Genomic DNA, 23,643 nt, shown 5'->3' with positions numbered 1-23,643 from the left:
ATGTTAGTTGAATGTAGCCAGACAATTAGATCACTTCAAAAGTTTGTGGTATATACCAGGTAAAGCGGAGTCAATGTCCTGGAGCAGAACATCCGTAAAGGTCTCATTAAGGCAAAGTGTACTCCAAAATGAGCAATCGGACTTACGCGTTTCACTGGATTGTTCAGCTTTCTCAAAGGCAAGTGAAAGCTCATCCATCCATCCAGCTGATCCATTAATCATCGTCTATCCATCATAATTCATCCATCATTATCCATTTATCATCTATCCATCATCATCCATTCATTATGGAAACATTACATTACAGTGTTACAGCCACTGACACTGTAACGTAGCATTTCTCATGCAGATACCCTCGCAGTCACACACAGAATATAGGCATGCTGCATATCATTTTACTCAGCAGAAACTGCTTGTGCATCCTATTTGTATCGCTTTGCTAACAAGACGCATTTGGTAAAAAGTTGCATGAAAAGATGCTCACCGCTACCGAGTTGCAAGGCGCTCACGCATTATGTTTAATAAGACTGGTAACGCACAGAGGTAAGATATATGTGGAAACGTGTACTTTTGACCTATGTGGTATCCAGTAGAGTGGGTTTGGCCAATATATAGGTCCCTAATAATTCTGAAATGACCCACGATGGCATAGCCTAAACTAAAGCCTTGACTCCTATATGAATCCAGAGTGGAGCAGTGGTGTTGTGTAACACAGAGCAAACGCCAGGAATTCCAGATCTCTATGATAAACGGTTGGACATTGGGTTCTGTCTGATCCTGACTCTTACGTAGAATAAACCTGGGGTTTCCCTGGCCATCATTGGAAGTCCTTAATCTATCTAGCAACTAAAGGCCTGATTCGGGTTGGTTCGCAAGGCTGTGTTCGCACGCACCTGCTCACTGCGAAAATATGCTAATGAATGTAATCACACGGCAACCGCAGCACTATACCATGATGCCCACCACTGTATAAAGCCGCCCACTTCTCATGACATGCATCCGCAAGTCAGCGAAAACATCGGTAACATCGAGTAACACCAAACCCATACGCACAGTTGTGGTTGACCATGATCTGCCGCACAAACTGCTAAACTTCCTGTCGCCAACTATCTCTGGCTACATATACAATGGCAGGGGCTTAATTATGCACGCCTGCGTTCGCCCGACCAACCCCCCTCTCCACCCCCAAACGGCCACTTACTATCAATCACTGTGTCATGAAACTGCGTGCTTACTGCGAATGATTCCCGAACGCAGCGGTGATGCATACACATGCGCAATATGCAAACATCGGTCGGCTGCGTGCGAACGCTCGCCTTGCGAACCAACCTGAATCAGCCCCTAAATCCTCAATTTTTTTTCTCAGTCTCTTTGTAAACAATATATGCAATTGGTAAACTGAAATTCAGAGCAAATTGATGATTGATTAAAGTAAAACCATGGGTGGCAATGACAAGGCAAATACACAGGTTTTTCATCATTAATCGGGTGATTAAGTCCTAGATGATAAAGGTAGAGTCCCCTATGAGTCTGCACAAATATGGGTGTGACGGTGGAATACAGCGCCTGATTCAGCATGGATCGCCACTGCAACCGTGTACGCAGATTGGTCGATGCTGTAATTCTGTGTGGCCTTCCGATGTTCCTCAATATTACCGATGTATACGCAGAACTGTGAGGTCTTACGGATGTGAGATAGTGGTGATGCGCGTCTCTATGCTGGCTGTGTGATTGCAAACATTAGCATATTTTCGCAGCAAACCTGAGTGCGATTACGCAGCAATCGGTGCTGAATCAGGCCCACAGACTGTATTAGGACTAGACATACATTTTATTGCTACATTTATATAAAATAATAGTGAAATAAATGTCAAAAAAAATGTAATTGTCCCCTTGTCTGAAATTTGTGTAGTGTACAAAATGTACGATTATAAAATAAATACAGTAAATATTTATGAGGTGGACACATGGTACTGGTGTACATGTATGAGATGAACACACGCGTTTCACTGGTCACCTTTGTCTGCAGTTCTTGCTTGGTTTCCTCCAAGGTCGTAGTTAGAGAGCGGATGTCCTCTAGAGCCTTCACCAGCATCTCACTGGGTTCCACATTCTGCATCAGGATCATGCTCTGCCTATAAGCTGCCTTCTGCTCACTCAGCATCTGGGGAAGGGGATGATTAGTGAGGGAATCTCTGATTGTGGTCCTACTTCCATTATCAGGAACATTGATGGGGCTGGTCACTATACCTTGTGTGCATACAGCTCAGCCTGATGCCTCAAGTTTTCCTCCTTCTCCAGCTGATTCACCATGTTGGTATATTCCCGGGAAACTGCAAGCGATACTGAGCATAATATACATAGTTATTGTCTCCTATATGAAATCTGCATTACATGTGTGTCCGTGTGTGTGTGTGTCTGTGTGTGTTTACATATAAGATGGGGACATTTTTTCCATTTGCATTATTTTATAAACAGATAATAATAATAATAATAATAATTATTATTATTATTATTATTATTATTATTATTATTACTAGTAGTAGTGTCATTTATTAACCCCCGTGGAGCGTAGTTGGAAGCACATTTTAAATCTGCCTCACTTGCAGTGCAACATGGTTTCGTGCAAATCTCTCTTTCAATTAATTTGATCCTACATCTGAATCCGGCCGTGAATCTATGGAGGCCGCCGGTGCTTTGTACAGTCACTACATGTGTTTGCATCACGCCAACTGCTCTGGTCATGCTCCCGAAATCTCTTCATTGCTGTGACTTGATTATAGGTGTGTTCAAGTGTCATCCAAGGCCAACTGGAAACGTCATGCTATGATCACAGGGCCTGATTCAGAGCGCTCGCTCTGACAGAGTGCTCGCTCTGAATCAAGGCCGGGCATTTTTTGGGGGGGATCGGCCTCTTGGCCGCTCACATTGCTGTGGGTGATCACCCACAGCTATTGCGAGCGGCCATGATGATGCTCCGCGATGGTCTTGACCTTGTGGTAGGTCTCGTGGCCGCAAGCCCCAGAGAGATTTCGGCTCTATCACTGGTGATGTAAGTGGGGCCAGCCCCAAACGGCAGGCGTTCTCATGGGAACTCCTCCGTTTGGGCAGCCACCCCCCCCTGGCCCGTCCACCAAAGGGGGCGAGCTGTCACTCAACATCAACAGCTCGCCCCCTTTGTTGCGAGACCCGAGCGACGGACTGCCCGTCGCTAGCCGGGTCTCGCACATGCGCACAACGGTGCCGGCTCCGTCGTGTGCATTCTCTGTGGGCCACCATTGACCCGGTTGCGAGTGCTCTGGTCATGCTCCCGAAATCTCTTCATTGCTGTGACTTGATTATAGGTGTGTTCAAGTGTCATCCAAGGCCAACTTGAAACGTCATGCTATGATCACAGGGCCTGATTCAGAGCGCTCGCTCTGACAGAGTGCTCGCTCTGAATCAAGGCCGGGCATTTTTTGGGGGGGATCGGCCTCTTGGCCGCTCACATTGCTGTGGGTGATCACCCACAGCTATTGCGAGCGGCCATGATGATGCTCCGCGATGGTCTTGACCTTGTGGTAGGTCTCGTGGCCGCAAGCCCCAGAGAGATTTCGGCTCTATCACTGGTGATGTAAGTGGGGCCAGCCCCAAACGGCAGGCGTTCTCATGGGAACTCCTCCGTTTGGGCAGCCACCCCCCCGGCCCGTCCACCAAAGGGGGCGAGCTGTCACTCAACATCAACAGCTCTCCCCCTTTGTTGCGAGACCCGAGCGACGGACTGCCCGTCGCTAGCCGGGTCTCGCACATGCGCACAACGGAGCCGGCTCCGTCGTGTGCATTCTCTGTGGGCCACCATTGACCCGGTTGCGAGTGCTCAGCGCTTGCGACCGAGTCTGAATCAGGCCCACTGGCTTCGTCTGGGCCCGTTTTGTTCCAGGTGGGGAGGAGCAACATTTTCAAATCTGTCCGATGGAATATTTCCCTTATTCTGCATCTGGCCGTGGAAGTCTGCACATTTCTCAGGCTGAAGTTCCACTTCCTCATTTTAGGGCTGTCTTGAATTCCCTTATTACTGTACCCCATCCCCAGAGCAGAAAGAATCAACACGGCCACTGCCCCAGATCTATTCTCAGATTAGAAATGCAGCAGAATTTACAGGTGCAGGTCAGAATGACGCAGCAAAAGCGAGGATCAAATGTTTCATCGCCGCAACTGCAGACTTGTGCAAAACAGCCCGTTCCACGGCAACTTTGCTCATCCTTAGTTTCCTTACCCCCCCCCCATAATAAGTTTCGCTCGTTGCATTGCGCTATAATATATTCCGTTGTACCATTTTGCGTTTGGAAGATAAACGATAAAAACACTTACTGTACCTCTGTTTAGCTTTAAAAACCTTCTTTCACACTTTTCAAGTTTCAAAGACAGAATTTTCCTTTTCAGTCGCTCATCTTGCACCTAAAATAAAAAGTAATCCGACCGCTCACTTTTTTTGATAAATCAATGTCTACATAGGGATGGGGAGGGGGTCACAGAGAATCAGCGAGGGACGTATACAAATGGATTAAAAGCAGTGAATGATAGAGCGCGGGCCCAGGGGAAGGGGGAGGGATTAGACAGTAAAGAGACAGTAAACCTAAATAACTGACAGCAAGTTTAAGACGCCTCTCTGTGTGTTTTGAAAAGAACAATGAGATCTTTTAGTATTACGCACGCACTCTTTATAGGTTTATGCTGTGTCTTGGATCAACGTCCTCACAGATGTGAGGTATGAGAGAGAGTTATCTGCGCCGAGGGCCTCACTCTGAGTAAGACGCAAACTTAAGGGCGGGTTGTACTAAGCAGAAGGATGCTCGCGCCGCTGGGGGAGATGGGAGGGATCCCTCTCAGGGTACGTCCCGAAAAAAGAAGCCCACAATATTCTATTGGGTAACGCCACCTGAAGATGGTGTTACCCACCGTTGCTTAGTAAATATGGGAAATCCGATACACCCCAAAAAATTACATTTCCGGGGATTTTACTGCATTTTTCAGTTTAGTACATCCCGCCCTAAATGCGGTGGGATGAAAAACAGTGGGCATCCCGCCCTTCCGCATGAAGACAGATGGATACTTGCATAGACAGGCGAATACTGGCATTAGGATAAGGTAGTAAGCAGACCGACGCGGCCGCATGGGAAAGAGCTGTCCCACTCACGCCCAGAGTATGGCACATTACGAGTGAGGTACATTACTAAATACGGGGGAGATGTATCAGCCAATCAGCTCCTAACTGTCACTTTACAGGCTGTGCTTGAAAAATGACAGTTTGGAGCCGATTGGTTGGTACTTTATCCAAGGTTATAGTATAAGCAGGGGTGCCGAGAGGGGTAGGGGAGCAGCTACAACTTACTGAGGCCCAAGTGAGCTTTGGAGAAGGATTCTATTCTATTTTATTAATGAGTAGTGTGGCCACACCTTCCAGACATAGCCACACCCCCCTGTATCACTAAGGCCCACGAGGTGTCTCGACGGGCCTCTGTGTAAGGTACCGTGCAATGGAACAGGGCAGAGGAGCAACAGCTGAAGGGCTCCCTGGAAGTACGGTTTGGCTTTGCCTGCAGGGCAGTTTGGATGGTGAAGATCTTTTTCACTACCCAGAAAATATTGATGTGGCAGGATCAGCTATATATGTCAGACATGATGTAATTAGGGGCCTGAATCTGAGGTACAAGCTAACAGCACAGACTGGTGCAAGTTTTGATGGTCCGATCGCCCAATGGTGCAGCTAAAGACACACCGAAGTGGATTAGCTGTAAGTGGGCGTCTCAGTGTGCTCAGAATCGCCAGTCTCATTAGCATACATTAGCATACAGACGTATCTGCATCCACGTCAGAATCAGGCCCTAGACGCCAGTGTTGGAGGACATTATTATGTACGATGTGTTAGCAGGCGATGGCATATGTACAATAGAAGCGGATACCGCCATTTTATCTCTCAGCGGATTATTACCTCCTCCTGTGATGTCATTATCTGACATTTCATCTCTTCCTGTTCCTCTGTGATCTCTTTTTTTTCTTCCGTCAGTTTCCTGATTGTTTCCTGCAAATCTAGAAACAAATATCTTACGGTAAGAGGTATAGGGGCCTATTCATCATTACTAACATATTGTTGGAGGCAATTAGGTTTAGAACTAGGGATGAGCGGTTCGGATTCTGTGGAATCCGAACCGCTCCGAACATCGGGGATCCGAGTCTACCCGATCCTACTGCGAGGCTGATCGTTATCCTCCTGATGTCGGATTCTCGCGAGAGTTCGGCTCTACAAAAGGCGCAGAGACCGGGACTCTGCACCAGTTCTCTCCCACGCTCCGCACTGCGTTATACTCTGCTGATTAAGTAGCTGTATAAGGGGGCAATTAAGTGTCCAGAGATTCACAAGCGGCTGTGCTGGTAAAGTGACTGTGTATAGGGGGCACACTGCACGCTGATGTATGCTGCGCTATACTCTGCTGATTAAAGTGTCAAGACTCACAAGTGGCTGTGTGTACAAAAAAAACAATGTATACAAGCACCGTGACTCCTAAGACAGTAGCCATCTGTGTATACAAGCACCGTAACTCCTTGGGCCTTAGCCCATTGTGTGTACAAGCACCGTGACTCCTAGGGCCGTAACCCTCTGTATATACAAGCACCATAACTCCTTGTGCCTTATCCCTCTGTGTATACAAGCACCATGACTCCTTGGGCCTTATTCCTGTGTATACAAACAATGTGACTCCTTGGGCCTTATCCCTCTGTGTATACATGCACTGTGACTCCTTTGGCCTTATCCCTCTGTGTATACATGCACTGTGACTCCTTTGGCCTTATCCCTCTGTGTATACAAGCACCGTGACTCCTTGGGCCTTAGCCCACTGTGTGTATAAGCACTGTGATGCCTTGGGCCTTAGCCCTCTGTGTATACAAGCACTGTGACTCCTTGGGCCTTATCCCTCTGTGTATAAAAGCACTGTGACTCATTGGGCCTTATTCCTCTGTGTATACAAGCACTGAGACTCCTTGGGCCTTAGCCCTCTGTGTATACAAGCATTGAGACTCCTTGGGCCTTAGCCCACTGTGTATACAAGCACAGTGACTCCTAGGGCCATAGCATCTGTGTATACAAGCACCATGACTCCTTGGGCCTTATCCCTCTGTATGTACAAGCTCCGTGACTCCTTGGGCCTTATCCCTCTGCGTATACAAGCACCATAACTCCTTGGACCTTATCCCTCTGTGTATACAAGCACTGTGACTGTTTGGGCCTTAGCCCTCTGTGTATACAAGCACCATGACTCCTTGGGCCTTATCCCTCTGTGTATACAAGCACCATGACTCCTTGGGCCTTAGCCCTCTGTGTTTTTACAATCACTGTGACTCTTTGGGCATTATCCCGCTGTGCATACAAGCACTGTGGCTCCTTGGGCCATAACCCTCTGTGTATACAAGCACTGTGACTCCTTGGGCCTTAGCCCTCTGTGTATACAAGCACCGTGACTCCTAGGGCTGTAGCTGTTTGTGTATACAAGCATCATGACTCCTTGTGCCTTAACCCACTGTGTATACAAGCCCTGTGACTCCTAGGGCTGTAGCTGTCTGTGTATACAAACACTGTGACTCCTTGGGCCTTATCCCTCTGTGTATACAAGCACTGTGACTCCTTGGGCCTTATCCCTCTGTGTATACAAGCACCGTGACTCCTTGGGACTTATCCCTCTGTGTATACAAGCACTGTGACTCCTTGGGCCTTAGCCCACTGTGTATACAAGAACTGTGACTCCTAGGGCCACAACCCTCTGTGTATACAAGCACTGTGACTCCTTGGGCCTTAGCCCACTGTGTATACAAGCACCGTGACTCCTAGGGCCATAGCTGTTTGTGTATGCAAGCATCATGACTCCTTGGGCCTTAGCCCACTGTGTATACAAGCCCTGTGACTCCTTGGGCCATAGCCATCTGTGTATATAAGCACTGTGATTTCTTGGGCCTTATCCCTCTGTGTATACAAGCATCATGACTCTAGGGCTGTAGCCATCTGTGGATACAAGCACCGTGACTCCTTGGGCCTTATCCCTCTGTGTATACAAGCACCGTAACTCCTTGGGCCTTAGCCCATTGTGTGTACAAGCACCGTGACTCCTAGGGCCGTAACCCTCTGTATATACAAGCACCATAACTCCTTGTGCCTTATCCCTCTGTGTATACAAGCACCATGACTCCTTGGGCCTTATTCCTGTGTATACAAACACTGTGACTCCTTGGGCCTTATCCCTCTGTGTATACATGCACTGTGACTCCTTTGGCCTTATCCCTCTGTGTATACAAGCACCGTGACTCCTTGGGCCTTAGCCCACTGTGTGTATAAGCACTGTGATGCCTTGGGCCTTAGCCCTCTGTGTATACAAGCACTGTGACTCCTTGGGCCTTATCCCTCTGTGTATAAAAGCACTGTGACTCATTGGGCCTTATTCCTCTGTGTATACAAGCACTGAGACACCTTGGGCCTTAGCCCTCTGTGTATACAAGCATTGAGACTCCTTGGGCCTTAGCCCACTGTGTATACAAGCACCGTGACTCCTAGGGCCATAGCATCTGTGTATACAAGCACCATGACTCCTTGGGCCTTATCCCTCTGTATGTACAAGCTCCGTGACTCCTTGGGCCTTATCCCTCTGCGTACACAAGCACCATAACTCCTTGGACCTTATCCCTCTGTGTATACAAGCACAGTGACTGTTTGGGCCTTAGCCCTCTGTGTATACAAGCACCATGACTCCTTGGGCCTTATCCCTCTGTGTATACAAGCACCATGACTCCTTGGGCCTTAGCCCTCTGTGTTTTTACAATCACTGTGACTCTTTGGGCCTTATCCCGCTGTGCATACAAGCACTGTGGCTCCTTGGGCCATAACCCTCTGTGTATACAAGCACTGTGACTCCTTGGGCCTTAGCCCTCTGTGTATACAAGCACAGTGACTCCTAGGGCTGTAGCTGTTTGTGTATACAAGCATCATGACTCCTTGTGCCTTAACCCACTGTGTATACAAGCCCTGTGACTCCTAGGGCTGTAGCTGTCTGTGTATACAAACACTGTGACTCCTTGGGCCTTATCCCTCTGTGTATACAAGCACTGTGACTCCTTGGGCCTTATCCCTCTGTGTATACAAGCACCGTGACTCCTTGGGACTTATCCCTCTGTGTATACAAGCACTGTGACTCCTTGGGCCTTAGCCCACTGTGTATACAAGCACTGTGACTCCTAGGGCCACAACCCTCTGTGTATACAAGCACTGTGACTCCTTGGGCCTTAGCCCACTGTGTATACAAGCACCGTGACTCCTAGGGCCATAGCTGTTTGTGTATGCAAGCATCATGACTCCTTGGGCCTTAGCCCACTGTGTATACAAGCCCTGTGACTCCTTGGGTCATAGCCATCTGTGTATATAAGCACTGTGATTTCTTGGGCCTTATCCCTCTGTGTATACAAGCACTGTGACTCCTAGGGCCATAACCCTCTGTGTATACAAGCACTGTGACTCCTTGGGCCTTAGCCCACTATGCATACAAGCACCATGACTCCTAGGGCCGCAGCTGTTTGTGTATACAAGCATCATGACTCTAGGGCTGTAGCCATCTGTGGATACAAGCACCGTGACTCCTTGGGCCTTATCCCTCTGTGTATACAAGCACCGTGACTCCTTGGGCCTTAGCCCACTGTGTGTATAAGCACTGTGATGCCTTGGGCCTTATCCCTCTGTGTATACAAGCACTGTGACTCCTTGGGCCTTATCCCTCTGTGTATACAAGCACTGTGACTCATTGGGCCTTATTCCTCTGTGTATACAAGCACTGAGACTCCTTGGGCCTTAGTCCTCTGTGTATACAAGCATTGAGACTCCTTGGGCCTTAGCCCACAGTGTATACAAGCACCATGACTCCTAGGGCCATAGCATCTGTGTATACAAGCACCATGACTCCTTGGGCCTTATCCCTCTGTATGTACAAGCTCTGTGACTCCTTGGGCCTTATCCCTCTGCGTATACAAGCACCATAACTCCTTGGACCTTATCCCTCTGTGTATACAAGCAATGTGACTGTTTGGGCCTTAGCCCTCTGTGTATACAAGCACCATGACTCCTTGGGCCTTAGCCCTCTGTGTTTTTACAATCACTGTGACTCTTTGGGCCTTATCCCGCTGTGCATACAAGCACTGTGGCTCCTTGGGCCTTATCCCTTTGTGTATACAAGCACTGTGACTCCTTGGGCCTTAGCCCTCTGTGTTTTTACAATCACTGTGACTCTTTGGGCCTTATCCCGCTGTGCATACAAGCACTGTGGCTCCTTGGGCCATAACCCTCTGTGTATACAAGCACTGTGACTCCTTGGGCCTTTGCCCTCTGTGTATACAAGCACCGTGACTCCTAGGGCTGTAGCTGTTTGTGTATACAAGCATCATGACTCCTTGGGCCTTAACCCACTGTGTATACAATCCCTGTGACTCCTAGGGCCCTAGCTGTCTGTGTATACAAACACTGTGACTCCTTGGGCCTTATCCCTCTGTGTATACAAGCACTGTGACTCCTTGGGCCTTATCCCTCTGTGTATACAAGCACCGTGACTCCTTGGGACTTATCCCTCTGTGTATACAAGCACTGTGACTCCTTGGGCCTTAGCCCACTGTGTATACAAGCACTGTGACTCCTAGGGCCATAACCCTCTGTGTATACAAGCACTGTGACTCCTTGGGCCTTATCCCTCTGTGTATACAAGCACCGTGACTCCTTGGGACTTATCCCTCTGTGTATACAAGCACTGTGACTCCTTGGGCCTTAGCCCACTGTGTATACAAGCACTGTGACCCCTAGGGCCATAACCCTCTGTGTATACAAGCACTGTGACTCCTTGGGCCTTAGCCCACTGTGTATACAAGCACTGTGACTCCTAGGGCCATAACCCTCTGTGTATACAAGCACTGTGACTCCTTGGGCCTTAGCCCACTGTGTATACAAGCACCGTGACTCCTAGGGCCATAGCTGTTTGTGTATGCAAGCATCATGACTCCTTGGGCCTTAGCCCACTGTGTATACAAGCCCTGTGACTCCTAGGGCCATAGCCATCTGTGTATATAAGCACTGTGATTTCTTGGGCCTTATCCCTCTGTGTATACAAGCACTGTGACTCCTAGGGCCATAACCCTCTGTGTATACAAGCACTGTGACTCCTTGGGCCTTAGCCCACTATGCATACAAGCACCATGACTCCTAGGGCCGTAGCTGTTTGTGTATACAAGCATCATGACTCTAGGGCTGTAGCCATCTGTGTATACAAGCACCGTGACTCCTTGGGCCTTATCCCTCTGTGTATACAAGCACCATGACTCCTTGGGCCTTATCCCTCTGTGTATACAAGCACAGTGACTCCTTGGGCCTTATCCCTCTGTGTATACAAGCACTGTGACTCCTTGGGCCTTATCCCTCTGTGTATACATGCACTGTGACTCCTTGGTCCTTAGCCCACTTTGTATACAAGCACTGTGACTCCTTGGGCCTTAGCCCACTGTGTATACAAGCACTGTAACTCCTTGGGCCATAGCCATCTGTGTATACAAGCATCGTAACTCCTTGCGCCTTAGCCCTCTGTGTATACAAGCACCGTGATTCCTTGGGCCTTATCCCTCTGTGTATACAAGCACTGTGACTCCTTGGGCCTTATCCCTCTGTGTATACAAGCACTGTGACTCCTTGGGCCTTATCCCTCTGTGTATACAAGCACCGTGACTCCTTGGGCCTTAGCCCTCTGTGTATACAAACACTGTGACTCCTTGGGCCTTAGCCCTCTGTGTGTACAAGCACTGTTACTCCTTGGGCCTTATCCCTCTGTGTATACAAGCACCATGACTCCTTAGGCCTTAGTCCAATGTGTATAAAAGCACTGTGACTCCTTAGGCTGTAGCCCACTGTGTATACAAGCACTGTGACTCTGCTGGCTGTGCCCCACATCCCAAAGGACAATTCCATCTTGCACTACCTTTCATTTCTGGCACTGCTGTGTGGCAATGTTTCATAGATGTGCTTTAACCTGTGGTGTCTGTGCCATTGCTCTGTTGCTTAGTAACCAGCCAGCTCACTGTAGCCTTTGGCCAATAATGGTGAAAATAATATTGTAAGCTGCGAGGTGGTCTAAATTGACTGACTAGAAATGAATGTTATTGAGGTTAATAATTACGTGATTTTAGTTGTTTTTGGCAATTTTTGTAAAAAAATCCAAATCCAAATCCAGTCAGGGCAGGTTTGGCAAATCCACATCTGGACGACGAATCAGAGCCAAATCCAAATTCAGCAAAAATGGTCCGGCGCACATTCCTAACTCGCATGGAGTTCTACCTAATTACCAAAGGAATTCACCATTCCTCCTCTATTCCGAAAAGCTGTCATTTTTGTGATGACAGCTCTTCGGAAAATAGATACTTTTCCTTGCCTAGTCTTACCTTACCGCAGCTGTAATCAGTGCTGCGCATGCGCCGTTCCGTTCACATAATCGGCGCATGCGCAGCCCTGATTACAGCTGCGGTAACTGGAATGGTGGCTATGGGTTGTGCCCCGTTTTTCATTTGCACAAATTTTCATAAATGTCCCAGAGTTGAGCGTAAGTTGGTTAAGCTGACCAATCTTGAGTGTTTTCGGCAGTGCGCACGCTCCGGAGCCAATCGTACGCAAGCACATACACAAGTCAGACCCACTGCCACCTGTGAGTGAAAGGGGGGTAAATGGGGGTAACGTGGCTTTCCCAGGTAATCTGAGGCCCATACCTCTACGGGCTGATTCCTCAGTCTGCCGACACTGATCAAAAACGCTGATCGATGGACATTGATTATTCAGCAAAATACAGCATTTAAAAAAAAAAAACAGACTCGCCGATCCTCAGAATTTTTTGGCTAGAATCGGTGAATGGAGGATTCCAAAATGTTGTTGGATTTCCCTTATCCGTCCTGATAGCTGTCTGATGTATGGGCACCATTAGTTCAGTAAGGGCATGCCAACAGGTGACAGAGGTTAGGGTTAGGCACCCCTAGGGGAGAGGGTTAGGGTTAGGCACTAAGGGGGAGGGTTAGGATGCGAGGTGGGGAGGGTTAGGCTATAAAAAGGGAGGGTTAGGGGGAGAAGGGGGGGTAAGTATACTTACCCGGGATACCAACCATTGGGATGCCGCTGTCGGTATTTTGACAGGAGGCATTCCGACAGCCGGCATATCATACCAATTCTGCCGACAGTATCACAGGCTGTAGAATGTTGTGTGTACACATTATTTTGTCTATTTTCAGATGTATCTTTTGCTCTAAGTGTAGGGCTGGCACAAGTGCGATAACGATGACGGCTACTAGCATTATTATTGGGATCCGTTATAAGGGGTTTGCAGCACCTTACATACTCCATAAACAGAACCAGTGAGCGCTTACGATATAAAGGGGAGTTGGAGACAGACAGGGATGATACAGAGGGGTGACAGCATGATGCGAGGAGCACAGAGCGGTGAATAAGAGTTGGAAACCTTTATTTAGAAGTGGGTTTTAAAAGTTCATTTGAAGCATACTTACAGTACCTACTCTCCCAGAGCCTCTATGAGACTCCTGAATTTTTAGGGAGTCCCCCGGATTTTTAGAAGAGTGGGTGGTCCCCCCACATCCCACCCACTTCCTAGAATAATAACAGGAATCAGGCATCTGTGGGGAGGGGACAAACCAATATAGACCTGTTATTCACAGCATTTTGTCATAAGGGGGCGAGGACTAAAGATGCAAACAGTCCAACTGCCACCTGCATTTCCTCCCTGGACTTCTCCCAGGGAAGAGAAAAAAGTAGGTAAGTATAGTGTAATACCCCACTATGTGAGTTATTACGTCTTACACAGTGCACTGCAGCACATGTAGAAGCTATTACACAGGCGGACCACAATTTCCAGCAGTCTCTGCAGCTACTGAAGAGGTCAGCAGCAGGTCACATGACCAGTGTCAGGGGGTCAGACATGTGACAGCTGGAAGTGAGCAGCAGTTACTCAGAGAGGAAGATGGACGCCGTGCAGCTCAGCCTACCTGAGACAAACGGTGTGAAGTGGAGCCGCAGTGACAGGAGAGGCAGCAGGAGCAGCACAGCCACAGAGTGAGGAGGCGTTCCTAAGTGTCGGGGCAACCTGACAGAAGGTGGAGAGCCCTGAGGCAGGCTGTAAGATGCCAGAGACAGACCCCAGAGGCGGGGAAGAGGGCAGACCTATCGGAGACTGACGTTACAGGTACCCAGGAAGCCGGCTACAGTACTGCAGCCCCTGTGTTCAGCATATAGAGTATATGAAGAGACTAGTTACACTGGCACAGAGCAATATATCAAACATACTGAGGAGATAAACTATAAATATATGTAACTGCCACATGTGGGGATCACACCATATGTAACTGCCACATGTGAGGATCACACCATATGTAACTGCCACATGTGAGGATCACACCATATGTAACTGTCACGTGTGAGGATCACACCATATGTAACTGTCACGTTTGAGGATCACACCATATGTAACTGCCATGTGTGAGGATCACACCATATGTAACTGCCACGTGTGAGGATCGCACCATATGTAACTGCCACATGTGAGGATCGCACCATATATAACTGCCATATATGAGGATCACACCATATGTAACTGCCACATGTGAGGATCACACCATATGTAACTGCCACATGTGAGGATCACTCCATATATAACTGCCACAAGTGAGGATCACTCCATATGTAAACTGCCACATGTGAGGATCACTCCATATGTAACTGCCAGATGTGAGGATCACACCGAACCAGATAAAATAATACCTACCTGGAAACTGACATTAAATAAAGTGACTACAATAGATATATATGCATATATACTGACAAAAGTGCAAAGTACAAAGGGTTGCCATCTCACACTGGCAATCACAGTGACATCATAGAGATGTAAACAATCCAGAGCATTATCTACAGTACCATACAACCTTCTGCAGGCTCTGGGATTAATGTATGTGCACCTTCCAGCTCATGATTTGGGTTTGAACCCTAGAGACATTTTATTGTACTGAAATAGTTTATACTGCAGTATAAAAACATTATTAAAGTTATTTGGTTCCACTGGCAAGTGATAGAAATTGTTCTGTATAGCATATTGAAGAATAGCATCATGTATGTTATGTCATAAGGTGTTGGATAAAATGGTAAAAATGCAATGTAATTAAATAGTAAAGATAATTTATTTGTGTTGAACTCTAAATTTGTATTTAAAACCTGTGACTGATTTAAATCTAGAGACTAAGATCTAGTAGGGGAACTTGCCTCTCTGAAGAGAACTACCACTGTTACGAACCTGTAAAGTCACTACAGCTATTGTGAGTTCTTGGGGATGACCACAATAGCTTGAAGATTTGGAGAGAGGTGGAGAGTCTGGCAGGGAGAGGGGGAGAGAGTTCCAGTAATGGAGTAAAACATCTTGGAGGTGGAAGTGGGTGGAGCTAATCAGTTGGGAGGAGAGGTGGCATTCGTTTGCAGTGGGCTGGGCAGAGTGCAAAGAGAGAGGAGGTCAGAGATGGAGGATGGAGATATAGGATTGGGTGAGGTCTTTGTAAGTGATTGTAAGAACTGGGAATTGGGTTCTGAAGGGGAAAGGGAGCCAGTGTAAGGCCTGTAGGAGAGGGGAGGTAACTGGGTAGCGACAATGTGAACGCACACATGTTAGCATGTCATGGAATTACGCACTATTCCGAGTCCTGCGCATGCATTGTGAACGCCAAATTCAGACAGATCTCATGTGCCCTAGAATGGGGTAGGTGTAAATGCCATTGATAATGATGGCGGCTGCTCTCACCAGGCTTGCTGCAACATGTGGTGCTCCAACCCATAGCAGGGTCCCTTTATGTCTCTGCCCACCAGTCTGAGTAGTCCAGCATTTAATGCTGACTGATTGGACCAGTTACACCATGTGACCTGTGCATGTGCCTCTGGGAGTTGTAGCATACCCTCCAACATTTTAGAGTATGAACCCGGTACATGGGGGGCGTGGCCACAGATAAAGGGGCGTGTCCATGGGGCTGGAGGCATCGGCGCTGGCTGGTTTAAAACTTGCAGTATAAGTGTTATACTGCAAGTTCTATATACAGGCGCTAGCGATGGTCAGGGCAAACTTTAGAGGAGGAAGGAGGACTGAGAATAGCCGGCTGTCACTCAGCAGCGCTGCGGGAGTCCTGTGTCCCAACAGCGCTGCTTAAGAAATCGGGTGATTGTACCAACCCGGTACAAAACGGTACAGCCCCTGTTGCCGGTACAGACCATTAAAAAACGGTACTGTACCGGCTGAAACGGTATAGTTGGAGGGTATGTTGTAGTCCTGCGTGTGATATAGCATTATGCCTAGAGAGTTGAGCCGGACTACAATTCCCAGGAAGTCTGGGCTGGCCACAACCAAATGACATGAACCGCTTAATAATGCTAAAAAGTTTTATAATAAAAAAAAGTAAAGGCCATTATGATTCTAAAATATATATGTAATAATAGTAAATTGTGGAGAAGTGTGGTCCGGTTCTCCAGAAAACCGAATCCAGCATTTCGTGAATCCGGACAGAACCGATTCATGGTTCTGATCTTCCCACGGTTTGGAATTTGGATTTTAAATCAAAATTTCAAGTGTTGAATTGCAAAAATTATATGGTTTAAGCAATGTTGTCAATATTTATTTTATATTTTGTAAAAACCAGATCCAAAACCAAAACACGTAGATGAATCCAGATCCAAAACCAAAACCACGAAGATGAATTCAGATCCAATACCAAAAACACGAGGGTCAGCGCACACCTCTAGTTAATTGCATACTTGCCTACTTTCCCGGGTGCAGCTCCCGACACCCCGCAAGACTAGGCAAGTCCCCCGTAATGGATGCCGGCACCGCGCTAACCCCCGCACCAACCGCAAAATTGGGTGGTACGGGGGTATGATGACACGATTCGCGCTAAATCGCGTCATCGTAGCCCCGCCCCCTGCCTTATAATGCCAGCAATATTGGCATTATAAAGCAGGGGGCGGGGCCACTATGACGCGATCGCGTCGGCACGCCCCCACTCCGCCTCTTTGACCCGCCCCCATCCTCCCCGCTGGACGGACCTGCCAGCCCCCTCCCGGATTCCCCTGCCGACATGTCGGCAAGTATGGTTAATTGACATATGCTGGTAAAATGATGGCCTCACATTCTGTTACCTACAATCTGCTGATTATGCTCCTCAGAAGTATCTGTGTCAGTAAGTTCCTGCTCGTCTGTGACTAAAGACTGTATATCCTGGGGGAGCTCGTGTAACGCTGGCAGGAGGTGCATGCTGAACCGAGCCAACTTCTTGTTCTGCCTGCCGACCTGCAACGGAAGAAATTTACATTGTTGGGGTGGTTCAGAGGTTGGGGTGGTTCATCAGGCGCGTTTCCCTCTACGCACTGCGCTTGCTCTACAATGGTTACCGTGCAGAGACGCAGATCTGTGATCTTCACGCTGACCTTCATTTTAACTTGTGTTTCTACATTTTTTTTACTTAATATTTCATGATCTGGAGTTCTATTTTCTCCCAGTTTCCCTTTTGATTTACACTCATCCTTCCAATCTAATTATCCTCAGCGATAACGTATTTAACATAGTGATAAGTTCCCACGAGGAACCCTAGCCAATTTGGGAGAACTCCACCGTCATGCCATAAATATTTCCCATGAGGTCACATCCTTTTTCCCAAAATTCCACATCGGTTTTCATCACTGATAATCAGGACTGTCCCACAAATATGGGGGCCCGGAGTCAACAGCAAAATAGCTAAATCACATTATATAGATAGAAACACATACAAATCCTTGAAAAGGTACATAAGAATATATTGGCATAGGGACAGGACTATCAAATTATATTGACAATTAGCACCTGTGAAACCCTCTATCTGCTGTACAATGAACATTCAGGTTCAGGGGTGTGGATTAAGAGATAGAAACGACAGTGTCTTGATCGATTGAGACAAAAGGTCGACACACTAAAGATCGACATGTAAGAAGGTCGACAGGTACATAAGGTCAAAAGGTCGACACAAAAATAGTTGCCGCAAAAATGGTCGACATTTATTTTTTATTTTCCAGCCCTAATCTTCACCCTAACCCACCCCTTGGTACCTAACCCTCTCTCCTGGTGCCTAACCAGAACCATCCCATCTAGTGCTTAACCTTAACAATCCGGTAAGTGCCTAACCCTAACCCTCCCTCCTGGTGCCTAACCCTAACCGTCGGGGTAAGTGCCTAACCCTAACCCTCCCTCCTGGTGCCTAACCCTAACCGTCGGGGTAAGTGCCTAACCCTAACTGTTGGGGTAAGTGCCTAACTCTAACACTCTGGTTAGTGCCTAACCCTAGACCTAACCCTAACTCTAAAAAACAAATATAAATATGCGTCGACCATTTTTGTGTCGACCATTTTTGTGGCAACCCTTTGACCACGTCGACCTTCTTACATGTCGACCTTTAGTGTGTCAACCTTTTGTCCCTGTCATCCTATTGTCTAAGTCGACCTATTGACTGACTAACATCTGGTGTCTATCTAGACATTGTCGACCTTTTTACTGTCTATCTATAGTCCGGAACCCAAGGTTCAGTAAGCACCAAAATGATTAAAAAAGTCCCAAGAGAGCGGAACTCTGGAAATACTGGTATTGGCTGCAGAGTCACCTAACTTATAGAAAGACCTGCAGCCATTTTGCCTAATGTGAGACAATGCAATTTGCATTAACATCCAGAAATGAGTGATTTTACGTCACTTACCTGAGCAGCGTAAACCTCCGCCTGCTCTCTGCGTGTTTTCTCAGTGTCAAACTTGGCTTCCAGTACGGTGAGTTCCTCCAGCAGCTTCTGTGATACTGTGGGATGAACAGCTGGGTGTTACAGACCCTCCAACATGACCCGTTCCATCAGCTACACAATGCTCTGCTCCTGGACTTCCCGCCTAATGTATGATCGCAGTCACCTGTGGGGAAACACCCTTCTCATCAATTAACTAGTTCAACACAGGTGACGGCAATCATGAATTAGGTGGGAAGTCCAGGAGCACTTTGTACCTGATGGAAGGGGTCGTGTTGGAGGGTAGGGTGTTACGTGGTGATGACAAGCACTACACTTTACTTACTGGTCACTAACGCAGGAAAACAAACAGGTAACAAACTCAGGAACCCACTTCCGATGGTCACTCACTAATTAACTCCAACATATAGGGGTATATATATCAAAGTTCGATATTACATTCGATTTGATGTTCGATTTACCTCACCTCAAATCAAATCGAATGTACAAATCCCTGTCAAAATCCCACATTTACTAAAATTAGATTTTAGAAGGCTTTTCTAAATCGAATTCAATTTGGATTGATAATGAACAGTGACTTGATGTTTGATTTTGCAAGACCCTGTGTTCCAATCGAACACCAAATCCCACCCAAAATCGAACCTCAAATCCCCAAAGTAACAGACCTGCTTCATGCTTCCGTTTTCAGCATGAGCAGGTCTAATTGACACAGATGCATGCACAGACCAGTGAGATCCGTGCATGCATCTGTGTTTAACTAACTTGGAAAGAGCTAAATAAAAAAAAAATGATGTGGGGTCCCCACCTAAAAGCACAACCAGCCCCGGTCTTTTCAGAGCCAGTCCTGGTTGTGAAACTACAGGGGACAAAAGACGCAGGGGTCCCCTGTATTTAGCACAACCAGCACTGGGCTAAGCAAGTCGGTCCTTGTTTTGCAAATATAGGGGACAAAATGAGTAGGGGTCCCCTGTATTTACCAAAACCAGCAGCGGACTCTTTCAAGCGGGGGTGTAAAACCATACCACAGCCAGAGGAACCCTTTCAACGGGTTCCCTGGCCTAAGCATTACGCCATAATGCTAGTCACCTCAGGCCAGGGTTCCCCAGGGAGGTGGGGACCCCCTCAATAAAGGGGTCCCCCTCTCCAGGGCACCCCAGACCTGGGCTGATAGCCAGGGCTACCACCGGCACTCATGGGCGGTGGGTGCCGGGTTGATAGTGTAGTGTAAAAATATATGTAAAAACATTGTCTTTAACAGTAGAACTACAGGTCCCAACAAGCCCTCCCCGCATGTTGGTTCTTGGAGAACCACAAGTACCAGCATGCGGGGCATTAAGGGCCCACTGGTACCTCTAGTACACCTGTAAAGAAATGTTAAAACAAAGAGAAGACACACACACTGTGACAGTATAAGTTTAGTACACACATACACACTCACACATACTCACCTACAATACCTGGACCAGTCCTCTTCTCCAAGTAGGCATCCACGGTCTTCTAAAAACAAAAAAAATTAGGAGCCCGAACCACAAACTGTACTGTCCTCTAAGGACGGTACTTCCCGATTGACATGGCAGCCGCAGCATTTCTCTTAGAAATGCCGTGGCTGAGCATTCATTGGCTGGAGAGGTGAGACTCCACCTCTCTCAGCCAATGAACGGCTCCCTCCATTTACTTCAATGGTGAGAGCCACAAACTAACCTTTAGTAACCTTGCAGTTCTCACCATTGAAGTCGATTGTAAGAACCATTCATTGGCTGAATGGTTTATTGGGGGGGTCCTCACCTCCCCAGGGATCCCTGACCTGGGCTGACTAGTGGTTCCCCTGGCTGTGGCAATACACCCCCGCTAGAAAGAGTTTGGTGCTGGTTGTGGTAAGTAAAGGGGACCCCTACTCATTTTGTCCCCTGTATTTCCAAAACCAGGACCAGCTTGCTTAGCCCAGTGCTGGTTGTGGTAAATACAGGGGACCCCTTCCTCTTTGTCCCCCGTATTTACACAACCAGGACTGGCTCTGAAAAGTCTGGGGCTGGTTGTGCTTTTAGGGGGGACCCCAGGTAATTTTTTAAAATGTTTTAACACTTTTGGTTAGGTTTAGGATTATGGTTAGGATTAAAGTTAGGGTCAGGACTAGGGTTAGGGTCAGTAAAATGATGATCAGCAATTTGCTCCTAAATGCCAGAAAACAGATGAAAATGGGCGTTCAGGCAAGTTTGTTAAATGTTTGAGCTAAACAATTTGTTCAAACAACAGTTTTTGTCAATTTTCCGGCGTTTGGGAGCAAATTGCTGATTGTCATTTGCTTTCATACCTTACCAGATTTTCATTCCAACCAATCAACTAGTTGGCTGGTAGGACAGATAATCTTTAGATGTGTGGCCAGTTTTAGGGTCAGGATTAGAGTTTGGGTTAGGATTAGAGTTAGGGTCAGGATTATGGTAAGGATCAGAGTTTGGTTTAGGATTAGAGTTAGGGTCAGGATTAGGGTTAGGATTAGAGTTAGGGTCAGGATTAGGGTCAGGATTAGGGTTAGGATCAGGATTAGGGTCAGGATTAGGGTCAGGATCAGAGTTTGGGTTAGGATTAGAGTTAGGATTAGGGTCAGGGCCAGGACTAGGGATAGGGTCAGGATTAGGGTCAGACCCTAACTCTAGTTGTCTGGTAGGACAGATAATCTTTAGATGTGTGGCCAGTTTTAGGGTCAGGATTAGAGTTAGGGTCAGGATTAGAGTTTGGGTTAGGATTAGAGTTAGGGTCAGGATTAGAGTCAGGATTAGGGTTAGTATTAGGGTCAGGATTAGGGTTAGGATTAGAGTTGGGGTCAGGATTATGGCAAGGATCAGAGTTTGGTTTAGGATTAGAGTTAGGGATAGGATTAGAGTTAGGGTCAAGATTAGAGTTAGGGTTAGGATTAGGGTCAGGATTAGGGTTAGGATTAGAGTTAGGGTCAGGATTAGGGAAATGATTAGAGTTTGGTTTAGGATTAGGGTTATGATCAGGATTAGGGTCAGGATCAGAGTTTGGGTTAGGATTAGGGTTAGGATTAGAGTTTGTGTCAGGATTAGGGTCAGGGTTAGGATTAGAGTTAGGATTAGGGTCAGTATTAGGGTTAGGATTAGAGTTAGGGTTAGAGTTAAAATCAGGATTAGGAGTTTGGGTTAGGATTAGGATTAGCATTAGGATTAGGAGTTTGGGTTAGGATTGGCGTTAGGATTAGAGTTAGGGTCAGGATTAGGTTTAGGATTAGGGTAAGGATTAGAGTTTGGGTTAGGATTAGGTTTAGGATTAGAGTTTGGGTTAGGATTAGGTTTAGGATTAGGGTAAGGATTAGAGTTTGGGTTAGGATTAGGGTTAGGATCAGGATTAGGGCCAGGATTAGGGATAGGATCAGAGTTTGGGTTAGGATTAGAGTTAGGGTCAGGATTATGGTAAGGATCAGAGTTTGGTTTAGGATTAGAGTTAGGGTCAGGATTAGAGTTTGGGTTAGGATTAGGGTCAGGATTAGAGTTAGGGTCAGTATTAGGGAAAGGATTAGAGTTTGGGTTAGGATTAGTATTATAGTTAGGATCAGGATTAGGGTCAGGATCAGAGTTTGGGTTAGGATTAGAGTTAGAATTAGGGTCAGGGCCAGGATTAGGGATAGGGTCAGGGCCAGGATTACGGTCAGACCCTAACTCTAGTTGGCTGGTAGGACAGATAATCTTTAGATGTGTGGCCAGTTTTAGGGTCAGGATTAGAGTTTGGGTTAGGATTAGGGTCAGGATTAGGGTTAGGATTAGAGTTTGTGTCAGGATTAGGGTTAGGATCAGGGTTGGGATTAGGGTCAGGATTAGGGTTAGGATTAGAGTTGGGGTCAGGATTATGGCAAGGATCAGAGTTTGGTTTAGGATTAGAGTTAGGGTCAGGATTAGGGTTAGGATTAGAGTTAGGGTCAGGATTAGAGTTAGGGTTAGGATTAGGGTCAGGATTAGGGTTAGGATTAGAGTTAGGGAAAGGATTAGAGTTTGGTTTAGGGTTAGGATCAGGATTAGGGTCAGGATTAGGGTTTGGATCAGAGTTTGGGTTAGGATTAGAGTTAGGATTAGGGTTAGGATTAGAGTTTGTGTCAGGATTAGGGTTAGTATCAGGGTTAGGATTAGAGTTGGGATTAGGGTTAGGATCAGAGTTAGGATTAGCGTCAGGATTAGGGTCAGGATTAGCGTTAGGATTAGCGTTAGGATTAGCGTTAGGATTAGCGTTAGGATTAGGATTAGAGTTAGGGTCAGGATTAGAGTTAGGGTCAGAGTTTGGGTTAGGATTAGAGTTAGGGTCAGGATTATGGTAAGGATCAAAATTCGGTTTAGGTTTAGAGTTAGGGTCATGATTAGGGTCAGGATTAGGGTTAGGATTAGAGTTTGTGTCAGGATTAGGATTAGGGTCAGGATTATGGTTAGGATCAGAGTTTGGGTTAGGATTAGAGTTAGGGTTAGGATCAGTGTTTGGGTTAGTATTAGAGTTAGGGTTAGGATTAGAGTTTGTGTCAGGATTAGGGTTAGGATCAGGGTTAGGATAAGGGTTAGGATTAGGACTAGAGTTTCTAACTCTCTTCTTATAGTAAACACCTATCACATCTTCTCTTTCTTCAATTTAACATCCTCCTAACCCTTGGCCAACTTTCCAGTGTGATTGGATTATACAGCCAACCAAGAATATCTGCAATTTGCAATATGTAGCACCTCTCCTTGTGTATCAACACCTATTTACCTATAGATTGTAAGA

The 23,643-nt window shown here is 46.9% G+C and overlaps 1 protein-coding gene across 3 annotated transcripts in view; it reads right to left on the bottom strand.

The window, feature by feature from the left end:
- The window catches only part of LOC148442520 (shootin-1-like), a 51,768-nt gene that overhangs the window by 13,020 nt on the left and 15,105 nt on the right, over positions 1 to 23,643 (bottom strand). For 2 of the 3 annotated variants that reach the window (XM_088463860.1, XM_088463861.1), the window contains exons 3-8: positions 18,850 to 18,944; positions 17,267 to 17,417; positions 5,972 to 6,069; positions 4,356 to 4,437; positions 2,251 to 2,345; positions 2,018 to 2,164 (exon numbers count right to left, since the gene is read on the bottom strand). In XM_088463860.1, coding sequence (XP_088319986.1) covers positions 2,018 to 2,164; positions 2,251 to 2,345; positions 4,356 to 4,437; positions 5,972 to 6,069; positions 17,267 to 17,417; positions 18,850 to 18,944 — 668 coding nt within the window. Of the gene's footprint in view, positions 1 to 2,017; positions 2,165 to 2,250; positions 2,346 to 4,355; positions 4,438 to 5,971; positions 6,070 to 17,266; positions 17,418 to 18,849; positions 18,945 to 20,333; positions 20,383 to 23,643 lie in introns of all 3 variants that reach the window. The other variant, XM_088463862.1, reaches the window with a different exon arrangement.

Source organism: Taudactylus pleione, unplaced genomic scaffold (genome assembly GCF_031769625.1).
Source record: "Taudactylus pleione unplaced genomic scaffold, aTauple2 ptg001476l, whole genome shotgun sequence".
Lineage (NCBI taxonomy): Eukaryota > Metazoa > Chordata > Amphibia > Anura > Myobatrachidae > Taudactylus > Taudactylus pleione.
Note: the sequence above shows the minus strand (reverse complement) of the source record. Positions and strands in the feature narration are given on the sequence as shown.